This window comes from Maniola jurtina, chromosome 11, assembly GCF_905333055.1.
Source record: "Maniola jurtina chromosome 11, ilManJurt1.1, whole genome shotgun sequence".
NCBI lineage: Eukaryota > Metazoa > Arthropoda > Insecta > Lepidoptera > Nymphalidae > Maniola > Maniola jurtina.
The window spans coordinates 4,932,024-4,955,583 of NC_060039.1; the positions used below are offsets into that span (position 1 = coordinate 4,932,024).

At 37.2% G+C, this 23,560-nt stretch overlaps 1 protein-coding gene across 2 annotated transcripts; it reads left to right on the forward strand.

The window, feature by feature from the left end:
- The first annotated feature begins 1,005 nt into the window (after positions 1 to 1,005).
- Positions 1,006 to 23,560, forward strand: LOC123869952 (mitogen-activated protein kinase kinase kinase 15). 2 transcript variants are annotated; one of them, XM_045913069.1, is made up of 25 exons: positions 1,006 to 1,194; positions 1,286 to 1,491; positions 2,308 to 2,502; positions 4,686 to 4,855; positions 6,699 to 6,977; positions 7,344 to 7,514; positions 7,898 to 8,010; positions 8,099 to 8,300; positions 8,437 to 8,548; positions 8,984 to 9,153; positions 9,747 to 9,927; positions 10,202 to 10,402; positions 10,611 to 10,761; positions 11,377 to 11,591; positions 11,733 to 11,828; positions 12,423 to 12,562; positions 13,322 to 13,465; positions 15,524 to 15,619; positions 17,453 to 17,546; positions 18,105 to 18,287; positions 19,395 to 19,659; positions 20,557 to 20,701; positions 21,358 to 21,474; positions 21,789 to 21,980; positions 22,225 to 23,560. In XM_045913069.1, exons 1-25 carry the CDS (start codon positions 1,146 to 1,148, stop codon positions 22,493 to 22,495), a joined length of 4,158 nt encoding a protein of 1,385 aa, XP_045769025.1. In that variant the 5' UTR covers positions 1,006 to 1,145; the 3' UTR covers positions 22,496 to 23,560. The 2 variants fall into 2 exon arrangements, with proteins under 2 accessions (XP_045769025.1, XP_045769026.1); XM_045913070.1 differs by lacking the exon at positions 15,524 to 15,619.

The following is a 23,560-nucleotide window of genomic DNA, read 5'->3' on the forward strand; positions in this document are numbered from 1 at the left end:
TGGAGCGCTCAACGAAAAGTTTTGATTAATATGATAGTAATTTAAGTAACTAGTAGAGCTGCCAGGTAAAATTAGGGCCTTTTCAGTGCGACGCGAATGGCCTGCGCGGACGTCCACGGCGGACGGTGGAGTGTATGAAACCTCAACAGCGCGTTCAGAGCGTCGCGGAGCTGTCCGCGTCGCGGAGTTGTTGAGGTTTCATACATTTTGCCGTCCGTCGCGGGCGTCCGCGTGGGTCGTCCGCGTCGCACTGAAAAGGCCCTTAGTAAGACAAATATTTAGCGGGGAATTTGAAATGCCATGCCATGCCATTAACTAAAAAGTTTTGCGTAAAAATTATCTACTAATATTTAGTAGTTAGTATTAGTATTTGTTCCTAGATGTTACTGAATAGTTTACAAAACAAAAGAAAAAATAAACAGTCATAGATTTTATCAAATAGGATTTCCATACTAATAACTAAATTACCTGCCTTTTAGAGAAATCTCGTGATTGAAACATTTTAGCTAATGGTATTTTCGCTAAAATTTTACAAACGTTAATAAAAAGAAGTTTCCAAAAAAAATTAGCTCCTTCCATTTTGATCGGATTCGAAAGCAGGCAGTCCGATTTGCGGACAATAATATCAGACTAACCCACCGAAAGCAATTTCACCTTTACCCCTTAGGTGCCTGACGTATCGACCACCCGTTGTGCCAGATTTTTGTTTTACTCACTGGAACCAACTTCCTTGGACTATGTCTCCATTTGATTTCGACGAATGGGATCATTCAAGGGTAGGATCAACTAATTCCTGAAAAGCCGACAACGCATTTACGGTTTTTTTGGTGCTGCCAATTCATGAGTGGCAGTAATTATTACTTAAATTTTAAAATACCATTAATTCCATTGAACCATCAATTGACACGTTATGTTTCTAAAGTTACCCATTACCACTGTATCGATTTTGACGAGTTGTTATACGAGTAATAGTTAACTGTAATGCCGGGCCGGACACGAGACATCACTATTATTAAATAACAACTGGCCTGGCGAGCACTTGTTGTGGTTTTTAACTGTCGAGTGAAATTTATTTGTGGACATTTTGTGATTAAAAAGCTTTTATTTCCTAGAAATATGCAATCCTACTGTGAAAAAACGAAGAAATGATAACATTCGGTGGAGCAAATACTTCGACGGCGCTAGAGGAATCTGGTATGGAAATCAGTTTTTGAGTACGACGGAGTTCAATTTTTTTTTTGATATTCGAGTTTGTGTTTGAATTGCATCTATTTGTTTTAATTAGGCGACGTTCGGAGTATTTGCGAAAGTGTTTGCAGCGATGGTTCCAATGCAACAGTGCAGGCCGGCGCCTCTAACCAGAGGCCCCGTATGGACATCGCATGTGTTTTGGACATAAACCAAACATTGAACCTTGCTCATAGAAAAAGGGCACTTGAGGAGGTTCGATTGGCTTCCGAGCTGGTCAATGCGAACGTACACCACATTCATGTGAGTATTGCTTTTACTTTGTTAAACCTTAAACCACAGAAAAAATATTAGTATTATTTGGGGTCCCCTTCACTAAAATTGTATGTTTATTGGTTTAACTTAATTAAATATATAATTTAGTCAATTTGGTTACTTATTACAATTTTTAATAGCGTAATTCCATGATCAATTATCAATCCAGGGGCTAATATGTAATTTTTAATCTTAACACTTTGAGCGCTTTTATTTCAATATTAATTTTTGAACCCTTTTGAAGCTATATGAATACTAATAGAATGTACCTAAATGTCATAATATTTTTATGTTAAACATGATATGTTTGCTCAAGTTTTCCTAGTGCTGCACTCTTTAATTTAAATTTAAGCTAGCTGAATATTTTCAAAATTGTCTGTTAGAAAACATTCTCTTACATTCACTCTGCCAATGTCTGAAATGAGTGTTCAACCCAGGGAATCTAGTACAAAATGTATGAAAACAGTGTGAGAAATTATGATAATAAGCGGCTGGCCTTACAGACTTTGCTTTGCTGTTTTTTCAACCTTAGCACCAAGGATATTGTAAAACTCAAAGTTCATACAATGATAATTTAAAAGTGAAAACTTGTATGCTTGTGTGTGTCACATACACATAGTGACACAGAATATGTAGCTATTGGTATGAAGTTTAAGCACCTTTTGCCACCTATAAGCGTGCTTCAGAAAATGCTGGCCTGCTACTAGGCTTGCTTATTACAAATAGAAAAAAGTAACAATTATAAATTAAAACAGAATAACAATTAGCAACCAATCAAGAATATTTCTTCTAATTTTTCCACAGTATGAAAAACTAGACTTTGGCGAAACAAGTGTTCTAGACACGTTCTACAATGCAGATGTGGCCTTAGTGGACCTCAGTGTGCAAGTACAACAGAGCTCTCTGCTGTACCACCTCGGAGTGCGGGAGAGCTTTGATATGAAGGAAAATGTATTGCTCTATAATGATGTCGATCCAGATGCCACACTACGACTCAAGGTATGACTTTGATTGATCATTATTATTATCTTTAGGAAGGGACTGGGGAAAAAATAAGTCATAACTTGTTTTATTAAGTAACAATGGTCAAAATTCAAAAAGAATTTTGACTGAAATTGTGGTCATAACTTATTGCTGGAACTCTCTTTAAGTTCATAAATATAATCTATATATAAGACTAGCTGATGCCTGCGATTTCGTTCGCGTGGATGTAGTTTCTTAAAAATCCCGTGGGAACTCTTTTGATTTTCCGGGATAAAAAGTAGTCTATGTGCTAATCCAGGGTATAATCTATCTCCATTCTAAATTTCAGCCCAATCCGTTCAGTAGTTTTTGCGTGAAGGAGTAACAAACATACACACACACACACACACACACATACAAACTTTCGCCTTTATAATATTAGTGTGATTAGGTTGATTATAGCCCATAACAAAATCGGAGCACTCCACAGTCTTGTCCATCCAACTCTACCCCTAGAGAGTTTCTGAAAAAGGCGAAGTCAGAAGCTTGCAAAGGAAAGTGAAGGTAAATTAGATTTTCAAGATTTCAGAACTTTATAATTATCCATTTTCTGAGGATATAAAAGATCTAAGATATAACATACAAACATTCTCAGTTATCACAGCCTTGAGTGATAATATTATCTCAATAGTTGTTACTCTCAATTCCTCAATTGCTCTATGCAGACTAGATGTGTTTGTTACACATTTCACATTGACTGGGTTCAAGGAAATAATAATTTTATGTTGAAACTATGGAAATAAAATAGCATACAGGATCTAATAACCTTTAATCCTTGAATGTTTCTAAATCTTGATTATATTCAAAACAATAAAAAAAAATGGCAAAAAATGCAAGTATCATGCGTACTTATGTAAAAATTGTAAGGAAAATATAAATACATTTTACAACCAACAGACAGACTGAAATAACAGCTACAGAACTAACCTTATACTGTACTGTTCAGGACTCTATCCACTGGAAAAAATTTGTACCTAGGTTCCTTTGTGATTAATTAAGTATGCTAACTCAAAATGGTTAACTAATACCTCTTGACTTTTTTTGTTTGACATTTGTATAGGATTATGTAATAGAGCAAGCCCCATATTAACTTCTCTATAGAGAAGGCACTCACATGTCTACAGAAAACATAATATGTGAGGAATTGAGAACCTCCCTCTTTTTACCTGACTGCGGCAAAGCCAAAAGGAAGGGTTATGACTTAAACAGTCTATGTATGTATGTATGTATGTATGTATTTATGTATGTATGTATGTGTGTATGTATGTCTGTATCCAAATTCTGTGTGTTCCATCCTAGTGCCGAAACTACTGGGCCGATTTTGATGAATGAGGTGTCAATTGTTCGAAATCAGTTATAATAAAGAAGCACAATAGACCAAACTATACATTATATTTTTTAAAATTCAGTTTTGTTGTCAGTTTGTATTAGAAGTCCCTCGATACCTGTGGCTTTATTAAATTAGTGCCAAGCAGCAGTTATTGTGTTCGTCCTTTATATTCTTATTGACACAAGTAACTATGTTGTGTTATTCAGAGATGAGAATTACAAGTAGGTAGGCACTCTATATTTAAACTGGATTAATAATATTTTTTTAATTTCATTATAATAGAATTTAAATATAATAGATTTTATTAATATAAAACAAAAAAATCTCTCTTATTTTACAGCCTGAGGATGAATTTTCAAAAATCTTATCTTAATGCTCACCCATGTTATAACTTACTAGCTGATGTCCGCGACTTCGTCCGCGTGGATTTACATTTTTCAAAATCCCGCGATTTTCCGGGATAAAAAATAGCCTATGTGTTAATCCAGGGTATAATATATCTCCATTCCAAATTTCAGCCAAATCCGTCCAGTAGTTTTTGTGTGATTGTGTAACAAACATGCAAACTTCCACGCTGTCACATTTATAATATTAATTAGGATATTAGGATTAGGATAATAATATAAAGAATTCCCGTGCTTTTATACGGGTTGCGGGAAAGTTCATAGTATCAGTTTCACAAATGTACCTACATAATGTGTATACGACTTGTTACAATAGGCTCTAGCGAATCGCTGCACTCCCAACGGGATTCGCCTCAATTTACCCGTATTTTTAAAGCATTGTGAGTTCCCCAATAACTTTAACTTAAGATTTTCTATGCTTACAGATATCGCTACCAAACTTTCTGTTTGTGTCATACAAGCTAACAGACGCGGGCACCTGTGTTACCACGAACCCGGCCGCAGCCAAGTTTAAAGGAGAGGAGGCGCCAGATCCTAAACAGCATCTTACTTTGAGGCTCAAGAATATATTGCAAGATGTTGAGGTTCAGACCAAGTAAGTATTTCAATATTACCAATCATCATCATCAGGTGGTTTCCTACCAATTACAATCCGGGTTTCTTTAAAACAAGAGTGAAGGTCCGTGAAGGTCCAATGAAGGTCCAAGATGGGACGCGTTTACCTAGAAGGTGCCTACACCTTCTAGGTAAACGCGTCCCATCTTGGACCACATCATCACTTTCCATCAGGTGTGATTGTGGTTAAGCGCTTGCCTATAGTGAATAAAAAAAAAGGTGCCATTTTTAAATCGAAGTTTGGCATTCAGTATCGAAAACCCTTTTGATCTTGTGCCACACTCTTCAATTCAGAGTAATAATGCAGGGTCCACTCCTTTATATTAGCGATGTGCGCTGTTTTATAAGTGGGGGGCAATTCGGAAATGTAATTTATCGCTAGTCTGGTTTCGTAAGAGGCGGTGCTTAATTACTACTCTACCAGCAAAGTTGTGCCGCGAAGCGATTCAGCATTACAGTACGGTACCACGTAGAATCTGATTAGGGATTTAATGAAACTGCCATTCTTGCAAGTTAGTCCACTTCCATTTTAGACTGCATCTCCCTAACAGGTGTAATCGCAATCAAGGGTTAACTTGTCATTGAATAAAAAGAAAGCAACCCTAAGTGTATTTTGAAGACCGCTATTACGAGTATACCTGTTATACTGAGGCTGAAATCTATAGAGTGCACATGGACTTTGCTCAAACTCAAGACACTGTTAAAACGAGACAGTGTAATACTGCTGGCATAAATCTGTCTCGTTTTAACTAAAACTTAAGTTTAAGCAAAGTCAAAGTGTGTGGATTTCAACCTAAGTGTCCACAAGCTATAATACTTGCAGAAATCAGCAGTCATTGCCATGTCAGTGTTAAATCTGCAAGTTTTAGTATTTAAACCTTGTAAGAATTGACTTGCTGTGAATGCTTCTCCAGTGCAAGTGGCTTTCTAAAGCTAACTTCTGCAAGTTTTACTGCTAGTGAACTCTTAGCTTTAGGTCAATGCCATTAAATGCATTGCATGCATTCAAAGAAATTAATCCAAGATAATGTCTTTCCTTGGAAGAACTTGAGAACAAAATATGCTTTTGTAGGCATATTAATTAGTATGCAAATCAATTGTAAGCACGCTAGCCTAAGCCGACATTTAAGTGTATGGCGATGTTTGTGGTAATATCAAAGGTTTACTGCGTACATTGAACGCCCACGCTAGGATTATATTGTCATCTTGCCTAATGAAACCCATGTTTATGTTGTCTTTATCCTTCAAAATATTATATTAATAGTTAAGTAATTCTGGCGAATTGCTCTGCTTGAATTAAGATTTTGGTTGCTTATGTATAATATAAAGAAATAGAAGGGGAAAAATTGATTTTTTAAGACTTTTTTTCGTTTTAAAGGTTATGCCCCCGTTTTTGAACTCACATGGGTATTAGTCCAATATTTACATCCATGTTGTTTAGGAGTTATTTAAAAAAATAGGCTCTTATAAAATCCACCCAAACATAGGCATTTATTTCAAAGTGGCTTAAGGCAAGCTAAAATAAAACCCAGCTAACCTGGAAAATGTACGACAGATTTTACGAAAACGGGTTGGGTTTCAATAAGGCTTTTCAATTAGGTACTAACTTATCATCGAATTTAAAAAAAATGGAATTATTCCAGCACAAGTGTTTCCACTTTAGTAACTATTGACTGAAAGTGACAGTATTTTTCTTAAAGTCTCATGGTCATTCACGCCTGCCTCCAGATTCAACACTCGGCGAATCTGGTGGCAACTATTGTTCCACCATAAATCTGCTTTTACATATCAATACATGTACCTAATAATGAATTATTTTCTAGAGCCCATCTCCAAGAAAAGTTCCTATCAGACCTCCGGAAAGCTCGCGAGACCTACAGCGGTACAGAACTGGCGAATGTCCTTCACGCCATGCGACGCCGCCTCGACGACCCCGCCGTCCTGTCTGGCGATACCATACTCAACCTCCTCATATCCTACAGAGAAATACAAGATTACGATGCCATAGTACAGATCGTTGATGATTTGAAAACGATTATGAACAGAAAGAACTACGTCAATATGCCTATTATTAGGTTTATGTACGCTTTTGCTATGAACAGGTAAGACTGTATTACGATGTTGTTACGAGTATACATAGAGATAGCTGCTAAGTGTCGCTACTAGATGGCATTAATACGTCGCTACAGTACTGAGTGAACATACATATCACTACAGTAAGCGATGCCACAGCTTACTCGGTCAAAGCGTCGGGCACGAACGAACGCAGAAGACGCTGGTTTGAATCCTACACAATTTTTGATATGTATTTAAAACCACGGGATTTTAATAAACCTCGACCACGCGGGTGAAGCCGCGGGCATCATCTAGTAGTCAAAATAATATCGTTATCTTGATCATAACGCAATTCTTGTATAAATATAACTAGAGTAAAAGAGATTATGATTTCATTGTCATTCTATTTGCAGGAGAAATAAAGAAGGCGACAGAGAGAATGCTTTGAAAGTTTGCGTCAAGGCTCTAGAGAAGAAAGAGAATAGGTTTCCCGATATGTTGTGTCTCTGTGGGCGAATATATAAGGATAAGTTTGTGGAATCTCAGCATACGGACGTGGAGAGTTTGACGAGCGCTATACATTGGTAAGTGATCATCATAATAGCTTAAAAGGCACATAACTCCGACAAGTTATAGGTGCGTGTCCGGGATCGAACCACCGACCTCCCTATTAGTAGGTGGACATCTGAACCATTAGTCTATCACGGCTTCATTGGTAAGTGTCTGTAAAATATTTCGTAAAATACTCAAAATATGAAGAAATTGTAAGTTTACGTAACTTTGGGCGTTCTGGGACTTAGTGAAAGTTTTCAGGTTTTTTACGAGACTGGAGGCCTGTGTCACGATAGAAATCACTTCTGATTGGTTGACGCTCGCTACAAACACGCATGCACACACAAACACCCACGCACACACATCCTTAATTAGATTAATAAACATTCATTTCACCTATCTTTACTGTTTTCAGGTATAGACAAGGCTTCGAAGTACAACCAAACGAATATGCGGGGATTAATTTAGCAACGCTGCTAGTCATAGCCGGGAATGATTTCAAGAATTCCCAAGAGCTACAGCATATAGGTATGGAAAATCCCTATTTTTCACATTGTCAGTTTCGCATCATATTCTCAAGAGCCATGTACAGTGTTTCTTTCATCTTTTCTCTCAGGAAGGATACTAAACCATTTAATAGGAAAAAAGGGCAGCTTATCTTCGCTGAAAGACTATTGGGATGTGGCCACCTTCTTTGAGATCTCAGTACTAGCGCAAGACTATGTGAAGGCGATTCAAGCAGCTGAGTGCATGTTCAAACTGAAACCGCCCAATTGGTACCTGAAGTCAACTATAGGGAATATAGAACTAATAGATAGGTAAATATACCTACTTTCTTGACTTTAACAGATTTCTGTATTTTAAGAGTATTGTATTATTTAAATCGCCATCCCTATGTTGTCAACATTCAATGATATATACAAAAATATCACTCGTTTGTATGTTTTTTTTTAGGTTTAGGAAGAAAAGTGGAGAAACATCACCAGAGCAGGAAGTATTCTCGTTTTGGATGGAGTTTTTCGTAGAGGCAACTAAAAGCACATGTGAAAATATTATTCGGTTTCCTGTAAGTATTTATCCATACTAATATTATAAATGCGAAAGTGTGTCTGTCTGTCTGCTAGATTTTCACGGCCTTTTGATGTGATGCAGAGTTAACTTACATCAAATGGAAGGACATAGGCTACTTTTTATCCCAGAAAATCCAAGAGTTCGCACGAAGTTCTTAAAGGGCCATCTGTTTAACTGATTTATATGAATTTTGGTAAAGAGGTAGCTTGCATCCCGAAAAATGACATAGGCAACTTTTTAACCCGGTAAATCAAAAGGTTCCTACGGGATTTTGAAAACACCTATATCCACGCGGATGAAGTCGCGGGCATCATCTAGCACTTTATAAAAATGTGGCCACTGTGGTACAATTTTTCTTTCTTATGTCACAGGCCCGAGTATATGGGACATACCTACACAAGAACATAATTTATATTGTTTTATCCTCCAGGTCGTAATATTAGAAACGACGAAGGTATACATACCTTCGTACGTCAACGTGCATATGGGCGCAGAGGAGAAGTCCGTGGAGATATTCAACCTTTGCCTGGACTCAATGCGCGGAGACTGTAGACAGGTTCATCGGTGGCTGTTTACGTCCGATATGATACGAACTTATAGGTAAGATATAAAATCCACCATGGTCAAGTTTTCTATATTCAATTCACGGAAGATTTATATTGCAGTTTCTATTTGTTTTCTCCTCAAAATTTAGGGCTCTTGGAACAGATATAGAGAGGGGAAAGTCTTATGAAATATTCAGTTTGACTGAAAATGATCGATCCATTGTGATATACCAACCGCCGTATTGCATTGCATTACATTGCGTATAGAACAACAGTCGATTTTATTGCTGGTTCTTCTCTGCAGGAAAGGCATTCCCAACTGTAGATACATTTGACGATTCAAAAGTACTTGTAAAAGTTTATTTGAAAAACAAATATACCTATATGCAATGCGATTCCAGCGATCCTTAAGGAGCATGAGACGTCCCGACCCGTCGCATCCACCTTAATGGCGAATACTAACTGCCTTTTAGCGTACAACACAGCACTTCCAGGGTTAACTTACGTATATTTTAAGTATCTTCAAGGCAAGAGTGAATAGGCATCTTCTTCAAGCGCGCTCCAACGTAGACCTCGTCACTGCTTTCTTTGAAGCATGGTTGTCGTCAAGCGCAACCCTACCATTTAAAAAAAAAACTTTTCTTGCAGTTTATACAAGCGCGACGAAAGATGTCTATTCCTGTACGTCAGTGAGAACTCCGATGATTTCCAAATATTCCTACCGTCGCAGCAGTTCAGGCAACATCTGTATGATTTGTTGGGGGAACTCACCGCTGATCATGAAAAGATGGCGGATTTGGACACCAGCGTTATGCAGGATCAGTTGAAGGTATATTCAGTTTCATCTTTGGTGAAATTCAAAATATTCAGCTAAATTACCAAGTCCTTAAGTTTTTGTAGAGATTGACCAGCCTCGATATTGTTTTACCATTAGTATTCAGAGTTTGTAAAATAGTGGGCTAATTTTACTTGTCTGTGTTGTGGTTTAGCAAACTAAGTATGAGCAGAATACCTTACGAGGTCATCCGTGTATTTCTGTCTGTATATTTCGCTATAAGCAGCCCCATAACGATACATGATTCAAAGACTTTGTTAATTTTTAGTTCGAATACGAGTTAGACGACTGCAACAAGCGTGTCGTCCTCGGCAAAGGCACATACGGCGTGGTATATGCGGCGCGCGACCTCAACACGCAGGTCCGCATCGCCGTAAAGGAGATCCCGGAGAAGAACCTGGGCGACGTGCAGCCGCTGCACGAGGAGATCCTGCTGCACTCACAGTTGCGGCATCGGAATATTGTGCAGGTGAGGCTATCTTCCGCACAGTGTTGCACCTCAACACGCAGAAGAACCTGGGCGACGTATAGCCGCTCCCCTCCCGCCATTTCACTCCTCTCCCCTCCCGTCTAAATGGATAGACATACGAGTTGTATGGCCGTTTGCAAGAAGATGTTTGTAACATATTCGCAAAGCATTGCAAACGCAGTCTTAATCCATGTACTTATGTTTCTAGTACCTCGGATCATTATCGGAGGACAACTACTTTAAGATCTTCATGGAACAAGTTCCCGGAGGATCGCTGTCCGCTCTGCTAAGGTCCAAGTGGGGACCGCTCAAAGAAAACGAGGCAACTATAGCGTATTATACCAAACAAATTCTAGAAGGTTAGTACTGACACCCTGTAGATATAGTAAGGGACTTTAACAGCTACATTATGATAGTCACATTCACTTGACGTTGGCACTCTTCTGAAATTGATTAAATACACAGCTCTATTAAAAATTGTAAAATATTTTTCCTCTAAGGGCCAATTAACACTGGTGACAAATCGATGCGAATATCCAAAAACGTATATATATTTTAGACTAGACTAGTAGGTATAGCATTTTAGACTATGCAAAAAAAAAAATCCTGCAAAAAAATTCGCGAGAATTCGCATCCTTTACGTGGTAGAGATAAAGTTATATGCTATGTACATTTTTAGAAATTCGCTTCGATTCGCTGCCATGTGGATCGACCCTTAATCATAAGACTAACTATAGTTAATAATAACTATGTTATAGTCCTCTTAAAATAAATTTCTTAGGGAATTTGAGATACATATTGCTGAATTAATTAGGGCATTGCCTGTTTCAGTAGGTACCCTTTACGAAATTTGAAATAGTAAGCTTTTTGTTGAGACTTTGGTTCAGGTTTACCCTCTGGTATCACATACGTCAAACAAAAATCTAATACTGCGTAGAAATTATTTAGTTCTTGACCTTAATTAAACTTCCTAGGTCTAAAGTACCTTCACGATCAAAAGATCGTTCATCGCGACATCAAAGGCGACAACGTTCTTGTGAACACGTACAGTGGAGTTGTGAAGATATCGGACTTCGGTACTTCGAAGCGACTTGCGGGGTTGTGTCCATCTACTGAGACCTTCGCTGGCACACTGCAGTATATGGCACCCGAGGTCATTGATAAGGGACAACGTGGTTATGGAGCACCGGTAAGGTTTTGTTCATTATATGATCCGTTATTTACTCTAAAACTATTTATATGTAGCCGGCATTCAAAGTAGCAGCTTGCATGTATCTTGTTTATCTGTACTAGTTTACTCAGTAAAATTGTTGTTTGCTTTTCTGCATAGGCTGACATTTGGTCTTTGGGGTGTACGGTCGTAGAAATGGCTACAGGAAACCCACCCTTTATGGAGTTAGGATCTCCTCAGGCTGCTTTATTCAAGGTAAGATTCTGTCTCTTTACCTTCTGTTATTTGTATGTGTGAAATTTTTAAGAAGGATTGTGTTTTTACCTATAGGATAAGATTTTAAGGATCATTAAAAAAATATATAATATTATATTATCATTAGAAAAATACGAAAAAGAAAATATTTTATTTGGGATCATAAAATATAATGCAAATACAACATTCCAAAATCATGAACATACAGAAGAAACCAACATCACCAAAACTTAATTAAACACATAACTTTCCACCCATTTCAGCCTAAGACTGATTCTTAAAAACTGCAGATATATTGTTAAAATAATATATGCATGTAAAATTGACTTTTAGTTTGAGAACATATGCACGTGAAATTCAATTCTTATGATAATTTAAATAAGTTTAGGTTAAAGCAAAATTACTAATTAGCTAAAAATTAGTCTAGATTGTAGTTCAATAATTGAGTAATGAAATGAAAGTGATTTGTGATGAGTCAAATCAAACTGTTTTTTCTGTGACCAAAGCGGAACACTACGCGACGTATTATTAAGGGTTATAAGTATGTTTCCGCCTTAAAGTATCCTCAAGTTTTGTAAATGATTGCTATTCTAGGTGGGGTATTACAAAATGCACCCGGAGATACCTAGCGAACTGTCCCAGAAAGCCAAAAATTTCATACTTCGTTGCTTCGTCGCTGACCCGGAGAAACGAGCCACTGCGACCGAGCTACTTGAAGATCCATTTTTGTGCGAGTGAGTATATTTTCTACTAGATGACGCCCGCGACTTCATCCGCGTGGATTTAGGCTTTTTAATCCCATAGAAACTTCCTGTTTTTCAGGGATAACAAGTAACTAAAAAAAAATAAAAACGCGACTGCCCAGCCAAAAAACGAACTGAAAAACTTTCAAATTTGAAAATGGCGCTATACAGCCGCCATTTTATTATTATTTTCAAAAAAATCATAGCCAGTGTTACGCGGGATGATGTAAGGATTCTACCGACACCACAAACAACTGTTCAGGCATTTAGAAGTTATGGTGGAATAAAGAAACTCACGTACACCCTGAAAACATTACACTCTTTTATTGGAGTTTTCGTGTAAAATGTCTGTCTATGTCACTCTCTCAGGTCTTCCCTGTTGAGAAGCTTTGGCGAAGGCCCGTTACCACTACTCGCAAAGCTATAGAGCCAAGCGATTCAGCTTTCTAGTACAATGCCACATAGAACCTGATTGAGGGTGTGGGTATAATAAACTGGCCCTAGAAATCCTTTCCAGGTTAGCTTGCTGAAATCTTACTTACAGATCGAACTTTAACTTTGCCCACACTTAGGTTAACTAGATGATGTTATATATCGCTGATATAAATCGGTCTCGTTTTAACTGAAACTTAAGTCTTAAGTTAAGAACTTTAGTCAAGGTACTCTCTATAGATCTCAGCCTTAGATGCATCGTCACTTACAGTCATGAGGTTGCAATTAAGGTCAACCAAATTTTTTTTAACGTTTTAGAAAGAAAAAGTCGAGTAGCCGCCTAGGCAACAGCGTCGACTATAGTCGCAGTATCTCTGTACCCGCCGAAAAAGCTCGAGTCTCTCAAAAGAAAATATCCGAACCGAGTCTCCCAGGAATCGTACCCAGTTCGCCAGATATCGAGTAAGTATCGATATTTTAATTGATTTAAATTTTAACAGCGTTCTTTAGTTTCCACTAAATGTCTTAGAGTTGCTTCCACTTAGAGATAATGTATTAAAAAAGCATGGATTTTAATTTTTCGAAACCACTTAGAACCTGAGAACTTGTCTAATTGTAGTTCTGCTGACGTTTGATTTTGGTTTAACACATAATTAGTATCGATTCCAAAGAATCGATTTCCAACCTTCTACCTTTTTCTCAGAGATGTCATATTTACCGTAGGGAGAAGTTCAGAAAAAGATCTTCAACAAAGTCACTAAATATACATACTTTAATGTCAAAAAGTTTTATGTTGGACATGCTTTTCTCTGTCTGTCAATAAGAGATAGACTGAGATATCGCTATCTTCTCTTACGCTAGTGTTAAACAATGAAAAGAGAAAGATATATTATGTTTACGTCAGTGCCAAGCTTACGTCTTTGTCTACTACGAAATGGGGCAGCTCTTTTGATGCCTGATTTATAAGGTTAACTCTTCTAGAATATGACATCTCTCTTCATGCTCTATTATATGACGATTAATTAAACGTTGGCACCGAATACGACTCGTTAGAAATAATCACTTATTTATTTGCATGACTTTTTCCAATAGGGATTATTATTATGGCTGTTACGGGTTAATGTTAAAGAGTTGAATTTGTAATTTGCATTGTGTGTCGTCATTCCTTGCCATTCATAATAATATTATGGTGAAAGGGAGCTTATGTATTGGGCGGCGAAACTGTTCGAAATCGTTGTGAAAGTATCAGGCCAACTCCACTTTTAATGCGAATTCGTTTCGTACGTAAACGTATGAATACTGGTCGTACGAATTGAATGCGCGTACTGAATACGTACGTTGTACTTATAGTACGTACGTATAAATACGTTAAACTCGCACTCTACCTGCGCGGTCCCATAGCACTTGTAAGGTCGGGATTTTTCGTGCGAGTTCGTACGTGTTCGGACGAGTCAAATTCGTACGAAAACGTATCCAAAGTGCGGTTGGCCGCGTTCTAATTAAATTTTGCCATAATCATATCAAATTGAAACTAATCTCTCTTTCAAAGTAGCCATTATTCATTCATTTCAACAACATCTACAAATAAATATGTGATTGATTTAACGATTTTGTGAAATCATATGCACACTTGAATATAAACAATTCTTTGTCTTTAGATCATTTTATGGGTACCCATAAAAATAATTTGTTTTTTTCAAGAACAAGACAGAACAAGACTAAGTATTTATTTTTTCGGTACAATTTCTTGGCCAAATGGTGTTATTACTCAATTGGTTATTTTAAGTAAAATTGTTGTCTTTTAGAGCCTTAAACGCATGTCAATTACATTTACAAACCACACGAATGTTTTGCTGGCAATTTTGACATCCCCAAGCTCACCATTTTGCAGTTTTTTTCACATATTATTTTTTACATCTCCATGTGCCATCCTAATTTAGACCTGCGAAAGTTATTTTTCATACAATTAAAAGTAGGTATGTGATCATCAGTTTATACCAACAAGAACAAGCGCCAAATTTCTATTACGTATACAGAAAATACTCTTGGAAAATAGTTTTAATAATACCTTTAGTAGATATTATATGCAAATAGATAAAACGGGGGCGAAGTTTTTATATAATTAATTTAATATTTTAAAATTTTATATTTTTTATGCATAATAGAAATAAATAGTGCTTTAACTAGAATTGTAATTGAAGAAGCGCGAGCGTAGTGAGCTCAATTTTTTCCATTATATTGCTCAAAGAACACATTTTTCAGTACCTTTAGGCGCCTCCCTTATGATGGCGTCCAATTATATCGCAAAATTCGTAGCATCTCTGGACCGGCCCTGCATATCTAGTTAACTATGTCACTTATTGCAAGTTAAACGATACTTCTTTCTTACTAAATAAGGCTCTAAAAGAACAATTCAAACACTAATAGTCACAATAATAACGCTTAAAATCTCAACAATTAACATCTAAAGACAACGTTTGGTGTGCGCCCACTAAGCATCTATTTGTTTCCGCCGTCAAGGGTTAAAACGGTCCGGTCTAACCCGACCATCACTAGGACGGCTTCGTCGATGCTCTCGCCGATTCTGATATACCCGCCGGACCTGTCCAATAGCAGGTAATCATTTGTACCACATTTTGTAAATGTTAGGGATGTTACGGGGTAATAAGCTACGGTTTTCTAGGAATGCGTTGTTGCCACATAGTGGCCGTTATGTGATAGTAAAATGGCGGACGGAAAAAACTGATGTCAAGGTGATTATACACGTGGAAAGTTCCATCATCGCTACCGTAGCTTAACCGCTATTTTTGAATCCCAATTTTTTATCAATTTTTTGGTTAAACTAGGTTTCACTGTAGTTTTAAACTTAGTACCTAATTTATTCGTAAATCCTAACAAAATCTATTAGTTTTAGTTATCCTCGCTGCTTCAGTTGCATCGCTATTGTAAAAACATCGCACGATTATTCAGCAACGTAAAGATGGCCATCATGCAAACAGCGGCAACGTTTTTTGACGTCACGGTGTCAACACCACTCTTTAGGAAACCACACCATCTTGTTCCTTCCTACAGAATATAATGTTTCAGTGACGTCAATTTGACGCTACTATGTGACGGTACCACTCTCCTAGGAAACCGTAACTATGTCTTTTCCGTGATGCACTAGAAACAAAAAGAAGAATCATTTCTTAAAAAAATTCATCATGACGTTGCAGAGCTTCGATTTGGATTAGATTTATCCGCTTATATTTTTTTACCACGCAAATTGTACTGTAGGCGCACTGTTTAACTGAAACAGCTTCTGATGTAGATGCGCGTGCGCAGGTAAGTGTTAGTGATGCTTTTATTTAACACAACGTGTACTTTTGTCATTTAGACAAATGTTTAAATGTTTTTACTGTAAAACTTATTCGGAGAATGTCAAAGTATAAAACGACAAATATGTATATATTCGTATATATTATTACGTGGGTGCGAGGATATTGTCATCGACATGTTTTTACGCCCATCTTGTATAATTATGTATCGAAAATCGAAATACATTAACTGTCACCCGCGCCCAGCATCTACCTCAGGAACCGTCAGAAAATTAAATTATGAATTCCCTCTTTTATTAAAAGAAAGTTGAATATCTTGTCTAAAATCTGGTCTGTAGTAGCCCGCCTTTTTATTCTGTAGATTAGTTATAATAAGATATAACTAATACTGAACTAAACTGTTGTATCGTAAAATATTGCTCTTTATTCTATTTAACATTGATTCTTACATCAGTTTTCGTAGCTACATATTGTTCTTACTAAAAAAATAACAATAGAAAAAATGTATCAACTAATAATAATTTAACCGGGAATCCAAATTTGAAATTGCTTTATAATCATTGATTTCTATGAAATTATCCGTTAAATGTATGCTTACTGACTTTAAAAATATATGCCCAAAATTAATACGCGCTTTTTAAAACATTTAATATTTCAATACGTTGAATCACAAACATCATAATTATATAATACGTTTTACAAGCGAAATATCCAAGCTTCTATCATCAAAATCAATTTTACATTTATTTTTTTACATTGTGTGTGACTCTCTGTGTATTCAAACATGATTTTGTTATAATCCCTCCACAAACAAAAACATAACATCTTTACTAACGCTTCGATAAATGTGCATACATCTTTGATGGATAAAGGAAGTATATTTAATGGTTCCACTACACATTGGCCATTTGCGCTGCAGGCAAGTGTTTGTCAACGATAACGCTGTTTACGAATACGTCAAAAGTCCCGTGAGATTTGTATGAAATCCCACAAAAGCGCTGCTTGCAACTTGCGGAGAATGATAGCCAAATATATTGGCCCAATGTTTACTAGGCTCTTAAAAAGTAGTTATTTGAGTATTCTAGTTTTTAGTTTTACTTGCTAGAAATACAGTAAGATTTTCATTTTTTAGCACGATGCCTAATACGCCGTCTACGGATGAGATGGACAGTAATGATACAATCCTGAACAGAAGAAGTTCTTCCGGTGGACTCCTTTCACCTGAGGTAGGTTTATGTTATCCAAAAAGTTTGTCACGAAGAATCATTTTATTGGATATAATTATAGGTATTACTACCGCCAACGCCTGCGACTACGTTCGCGTGGATTACGTTTTTAAAAATCCCGAGGTAACTCTTTGATTTTCCAGATCTTTAATTATAACCATGCAAAAAATCACGTCGATCCGTTGCTTCGTTGCGACGTGATTGAAGGACAAACCAACAAACAAACACACTTTCATTTTAAAATTATTAATTAATTAGACATTAATAATAATTAATTCAACAAAATAAAATAATTTTCCGTTTATAAACGTGAACACTGATCCAAAGTTGTGCTTCGACACCATAAGGTTCACCGAAAACTACGCATTCGCAAATTTTATTAGTGTTTAGTTAGTGGACATGACTTTAGACTTAGGATATGAAGTCTGTAGGACCTAGCCTCGACCCTATGGTCAAAGCATAGATTAAAGTATAATATGGTCGAACAACTAATTTCCCTGCAGATACAAAGTCATAACTTACAAAACAAAATATTACCCAAGTAATAACATTTGCTAGGTGGATATGCCAAATGTGCCTCGGTCGTCAATAGACACAGAAACCGACGGCTTTTACCTCCTGAAGAAAGACTCGCAGCGCCGTTTCACTCTCTCCCGAGTGTTAGAGCAGGACAGCGAGAAGATCTGCTCAAAATGGATGCTGAGCATACAACAGGACTTCGGCACTACTGTTTTGACTATGGTAAGTGAAATATGTTTTTCTTTTAAGTCGCTAATTTTGGTGGAATAAGGTGGAACGCGTACGAACGTGAACACAACGCGCTGAACGCCTGTTAACGCGTCACTGTCTTTGTGCGCGCGTGCATTTTGCGAACGCGTATAGGTACATGGTATAACCAGAACGCTAACAAAAACTTAGCGTTATTATAATACTACCTTAACACAATCCAATGCCAATAACCATCTAGTAGTTTTAGTGATAGATTGTAGAGCGTGCAAAACTAGGGTCAATGCCCCACGCGGTATTGACTTCGAGTGGCCTACTTACGCAACGTTTGTTGACCTCTAGCGTCAGTCAGATATTCTGTTTGTAATATGGTCGCTTTGATCCTAGCGTACAATATGTAGGATGTAGGTACATTGAGCAGAAATAAACAAATCAATTCTATCATACATGTAATTTACTGTAGAACCGGTGCATAATAAGGACCCCTGATGGAATTACTAGTTGCAAAACTCTATGTAAACCTGTAAGTATGGAATATTACTAATGGGAGCTTCTTTTAGATGTTTTGTGATTTGTTCGAATTTCTCGTTTTGTTATAGTTCAAGATTTCAGCACTATGATTTTCATACTTAATTTTTTGTTTAAATAAAAACTATATTTTGACAATATAATCTACCCTAGTGCTGCAATTCAGGTACATACATAAAACCTTAACCACAGGGCAGTGTGCTATTATTTTGAAAATGTAGCCTTTGGAAAAAAAGGACAGCATGATTTTGACATTATTAAATTATTATGCACAATCGAATTGGCGTACTGATCGCACATTGATGTGTCATTTAACCGCACACAGCGTAATTTTGTGCGATTTGTCACGTAATGTGCGAACAGACAATCAGCTAAATACAATAAAATGGATGTTAATATACAAGTACGCTGAAACAGGCCAAACTGACAGTGCCGATTCGAAGCGCCCCATCCAGCGTATCGAGAATCAAAATTGACACTGTTAAATTGCGAAATTTAAGCTTCAAAAACAAATCGGCATTCCAGTGTACTTGTGCAGTGTTGGCCAAAGTCAGTGGCTAAATAGGATATAAGAAAATCTATTTTCGTTACCAGAATCATTTGGAGACGTTAAGGCGCGCCCTAAAGGAATACATCACCGACCAAAACAGAAGCGTGATCGAGCGCGCTATAATTGCGTTGAAGGAGGAATTAGACTTCGATTCTAATGCCATAAACGAGTTGCATTCGGCCATTTACATGTTCCAAGAGGCCGTGAATGTAGTGTTGAGGATGCACAGTATCAAACCGCATTGGATGTTCGCGTTGGATAACTTAGTTCGAAATGCTGTTCAGGCTGCCATCACTGTTTTATCGCCAGGTGAGTTCTAGATTAAGTCTAAACTATGAACGACCAAAACCGAAGCATGATCAAGCGCGCTATAATTGCGTTGAAGGAGGAATTAGACTTCGATTCTAATGCGATAAACGAGTTGCATTCGACCATTTACAAGAGGCTGTGAATGTGGTGTTGACTGTTGAGGATGTATATTGTACAGTGTGAAATGTTCGCGTTGGATAACTTAGTTAGAAATACCGTTGAGGCTGCCATTACTGTTCTATCGCCAGGTGAGTTCTATATAATTTTGTCCAATCAATCACGGATCAAAGTCAAAGCGTGATCGGCCCTGAAGGAGGAGCCAGACTTCGACTCGAATGCGACAAACAAGCTGTTTTCGGCCATTTCGCTCCCAATAATGTAGCAGAGCAATTTTGTTGCCAAATGGAGTAGAATTCAGATTTTGATGTGAAAATTTGGTAGGTACTTGAAAAAACTGGTCTAATATCTGTCAGAACCCGTATAAGATCGGATTTACTAGCCATTTTAGTTGCTACAAATTTTTGGCTTACTTACCTTTAGTTGTTCTTCCAATAATGAATTATTGATTATTATTGGAAGACCGAAGCAATATTGCTGATTTTAAAATACTTATTTAACAAGGCAGCTTTCATTCGAGGAGCTAGAGTCTAGACCAAGTTTCTTAAAAAACTTTTAACAATTTTTTTTAAATACATTTTTGAATACATGTACTGCTGTGTAGTGCTGTGTCTGCTGTGTAGTATCTTTCTATAACATTTTTTCAACCTTACAACTCTTATAGTTTATTTTTAAAATGACTGTAACACACCAGACGTCGGTCAGACGAACAGACTGGAGGAAGGAATTCCTTGTTTTACTATCGAATCTTAAAAACTAATATCCAACATTTCCCTGTAGAATTAGGCGCGAATTTAGCCGGGCAAGAGGCGGAAAGACGCGGTGGTGCGGCCGATGTGTCCCCTTCAGCTCTATCCACCGCTACGTCCACGCGCGACCCTCGCGACCCGCTGCAGTTGCACCAGCTGAGACAAGAGAATCACAAGTAAGTTTTATTTCGACAAACTCAAGCGCAAACTACACGAGCTAAAGTTATTGAGTTAATCAATTCCAGATAAGCTAAGTGAACTAAGTTAACCTTTTTACCCGCCGCGCCGCGCGCGTAATCCATACATCTTTTACTTTTGCTTGTTGCTTGCTTGTAATCGATAACAAATTAAGATTCGCGTTGATATTAACAGTACACTTAGCACAACAGTTTACTTCTCATTAATTTTGATAGTATTCGAGAATCGAAACAAAATAACGTCAAAGTAAAATGGACCTAAACGTTCTTGATTTAAAGTCAAAAATTCAGTAGGTACTGTCACGTTGGTGAGAAGTAAAATCTTATACTGACGGTGCTGAATGAGTTTATGGGTTATGCTGGCCAAGTGCAGATTGGCGGACTTTACACACCTTTGAAGATATTATGAAGAACTCTCAGGCATGCATGTTTCCTCACGATATTTTCCTTCACCATTTAAGCAAGTGATATTTCATTGCTAAACCGCACATAACTCTGAAAAAAATCAGAGATGCGTGCCCAATGCCCATGCAAGTAACCCTGGAACCTCCGAACAGGAGACCTAAGTGTTAACCTAGATCATGTTGCTAGTTTTATTTAGATTTGTAGATTTATTTACTAATCATAATTTTCAGACTTCAACAAGAACTCATCGAAAGTTATCAACAGTACCAAGCGTTACTCAAAGTGATGCTCGAGGAACAAAAGATGCAAACTCAAATTCTAAAGGAAATCGTTGACAAGAAATCAAAGTAAGTTGAAGTAAATCAATTGACTATATCCTATCCATACTAATATGTATTATACATACTTCCATACTAATATTATAAATGCCAATGTGTTAGTCTGTTTGCTAGCTTTTCCCGTCCCATCCGTTTAACCGATTTTGACTTTTGACCGACTTTCCAGTTGAACGTCAGTGAGTCAGGCATAGTCTAGGTGCCCACCAAAATCGGTTAAACAGATGGGCCGTGAAAGGCTAGCAGACAAATTGACACACTTTCACAACCTTTATAATATTAGTAGATTATACAAGTTTTTACATAATTATCTTTCTTTTATTTAGTACTCGAAGCCACACGCCGAGTTCAGAATCAACCGGTGAATATGACCGCGAGGAATTGGAAGCTTTTCGCGAGTGGTTGTTACCGCGGGGAATTCCCGATGAAGCGGCCATAGCTTTAGTGTCTCAGAACTACACTCTGCCTGATGTTTTGCAGCATGTGCAGAGAGAAGATATCGCTAGACTCAATCTGAAGTAAGTAAATATACTACTGATTCTAATTGATATTTAAAGACTTTTTGCGGGGAATTCGAACTGATTTAGAAATAGACAAATCTAAGCTCGATGGTCGTCCTAATTATTTACCGTAGAATATGAAGTCACCAGTTAAGTGTGAAGGGAACTCATACATGAGGTGTATTTCTATACAACAAAACAACTTTCGATGGTGCTAATATAATAGGACTCATTTATTCAAGAAGAAAATCATAATTTCCAGGGGCGGTATAGAACTTCGTCTTTGGCGTGCAATAGTCGAAAGTCGTATGCAGAACAATTCAAACCACTTACGGCGGACGAGCAGCACGGAAACAGATATGGACACGAATTCGATAGTCGTCGTCGAATGTCAGAAGTGCAAAACTTCTCGGACTCTTTCCAACAATTCCTCCTGCTCCAACAACCCCACAGTAGTCATCAGGGATCAGCAAGTGAACGGCGATGACACGGTGGGCGAGTATTACACGGAGAATGGGATCGTCAACCTTTGACTATTGCGCGGGTGGTGCACTCTACAGTGACCACAGGGTTGGCGACTTCTGCGGTTTTGGCTTTAAGATGACTGGTATTCCGCTGACAAAAAACGGGACACATTTGGGACAAAAATCTGGAAAATTAGCTTAACAATTTACCTTTACGATCAAAATACTACCTTTGCTTGGAGCTTACTATGAGTTACACTTTCCGTGTTAATTTAAAACCTTTTACGAACGAAAATGGGACATAAAAATGATGAAGATATAAACTGATAATTTGCTTAGTATTAGATCTAGAACATCAAATAGCTCGATGTGTCAACTGTCATGGCAAAGTACGATTTTAGTCCTTAATTTAAAGGTGAACCATGTGTGAGATCTCAAAATTGACGCACTTTGTAATCATGCGCGTATGAAGTGTAACCTTAACAACTCCATTTTAAAATAATTTTATGCAATTAGACTTACAAGTACTTTTGAATCGTCAAGAACATCTACCACAGGTTTGAAATGCCTTTCCTACCGAGAAGAACCAGCAAGAAACTCGGCGGTTGCTCTTTTCGAAGATTTGATATACAATATTATGCCATGTGTAAAAGTAATTGAAGTCCCGCGCATTGCTAGACATCAACAAGTGTTAAAGTAGTAAAGTGTGAGTAGTTTTGTCAGTGGAAAACGCAGTCTTACGGTTCTTTTACTTAAAAACAAATCAATCTAAGCTATTAATTTTTTTTTTTAAATAGGTATTGCACCCAATAAGCAATATGCAGGCAATATGTATGTCGGGTAAATAATATGTACTAATTAAGCAATCGTGCCTTATTATTAATACGAGTATACATTTATTGTACTTTTGTGATCTATTGATGAGATGTACCGGATGTATTTAATTATTTATTTGTCAAATAATCAATAGCAAACTTTAATTTTTTTATTCGTTGAAATAGATTGTTGTAAATCGACTGACATCTAGTCCTTTCACCTCTTATATTTATATATTTTTTAGACTCAATAGATTGTTTGAGCGTTTCAAAGGAATACTGGAATGTCGACATTAACTTGCTGTAGGGATATAATGTC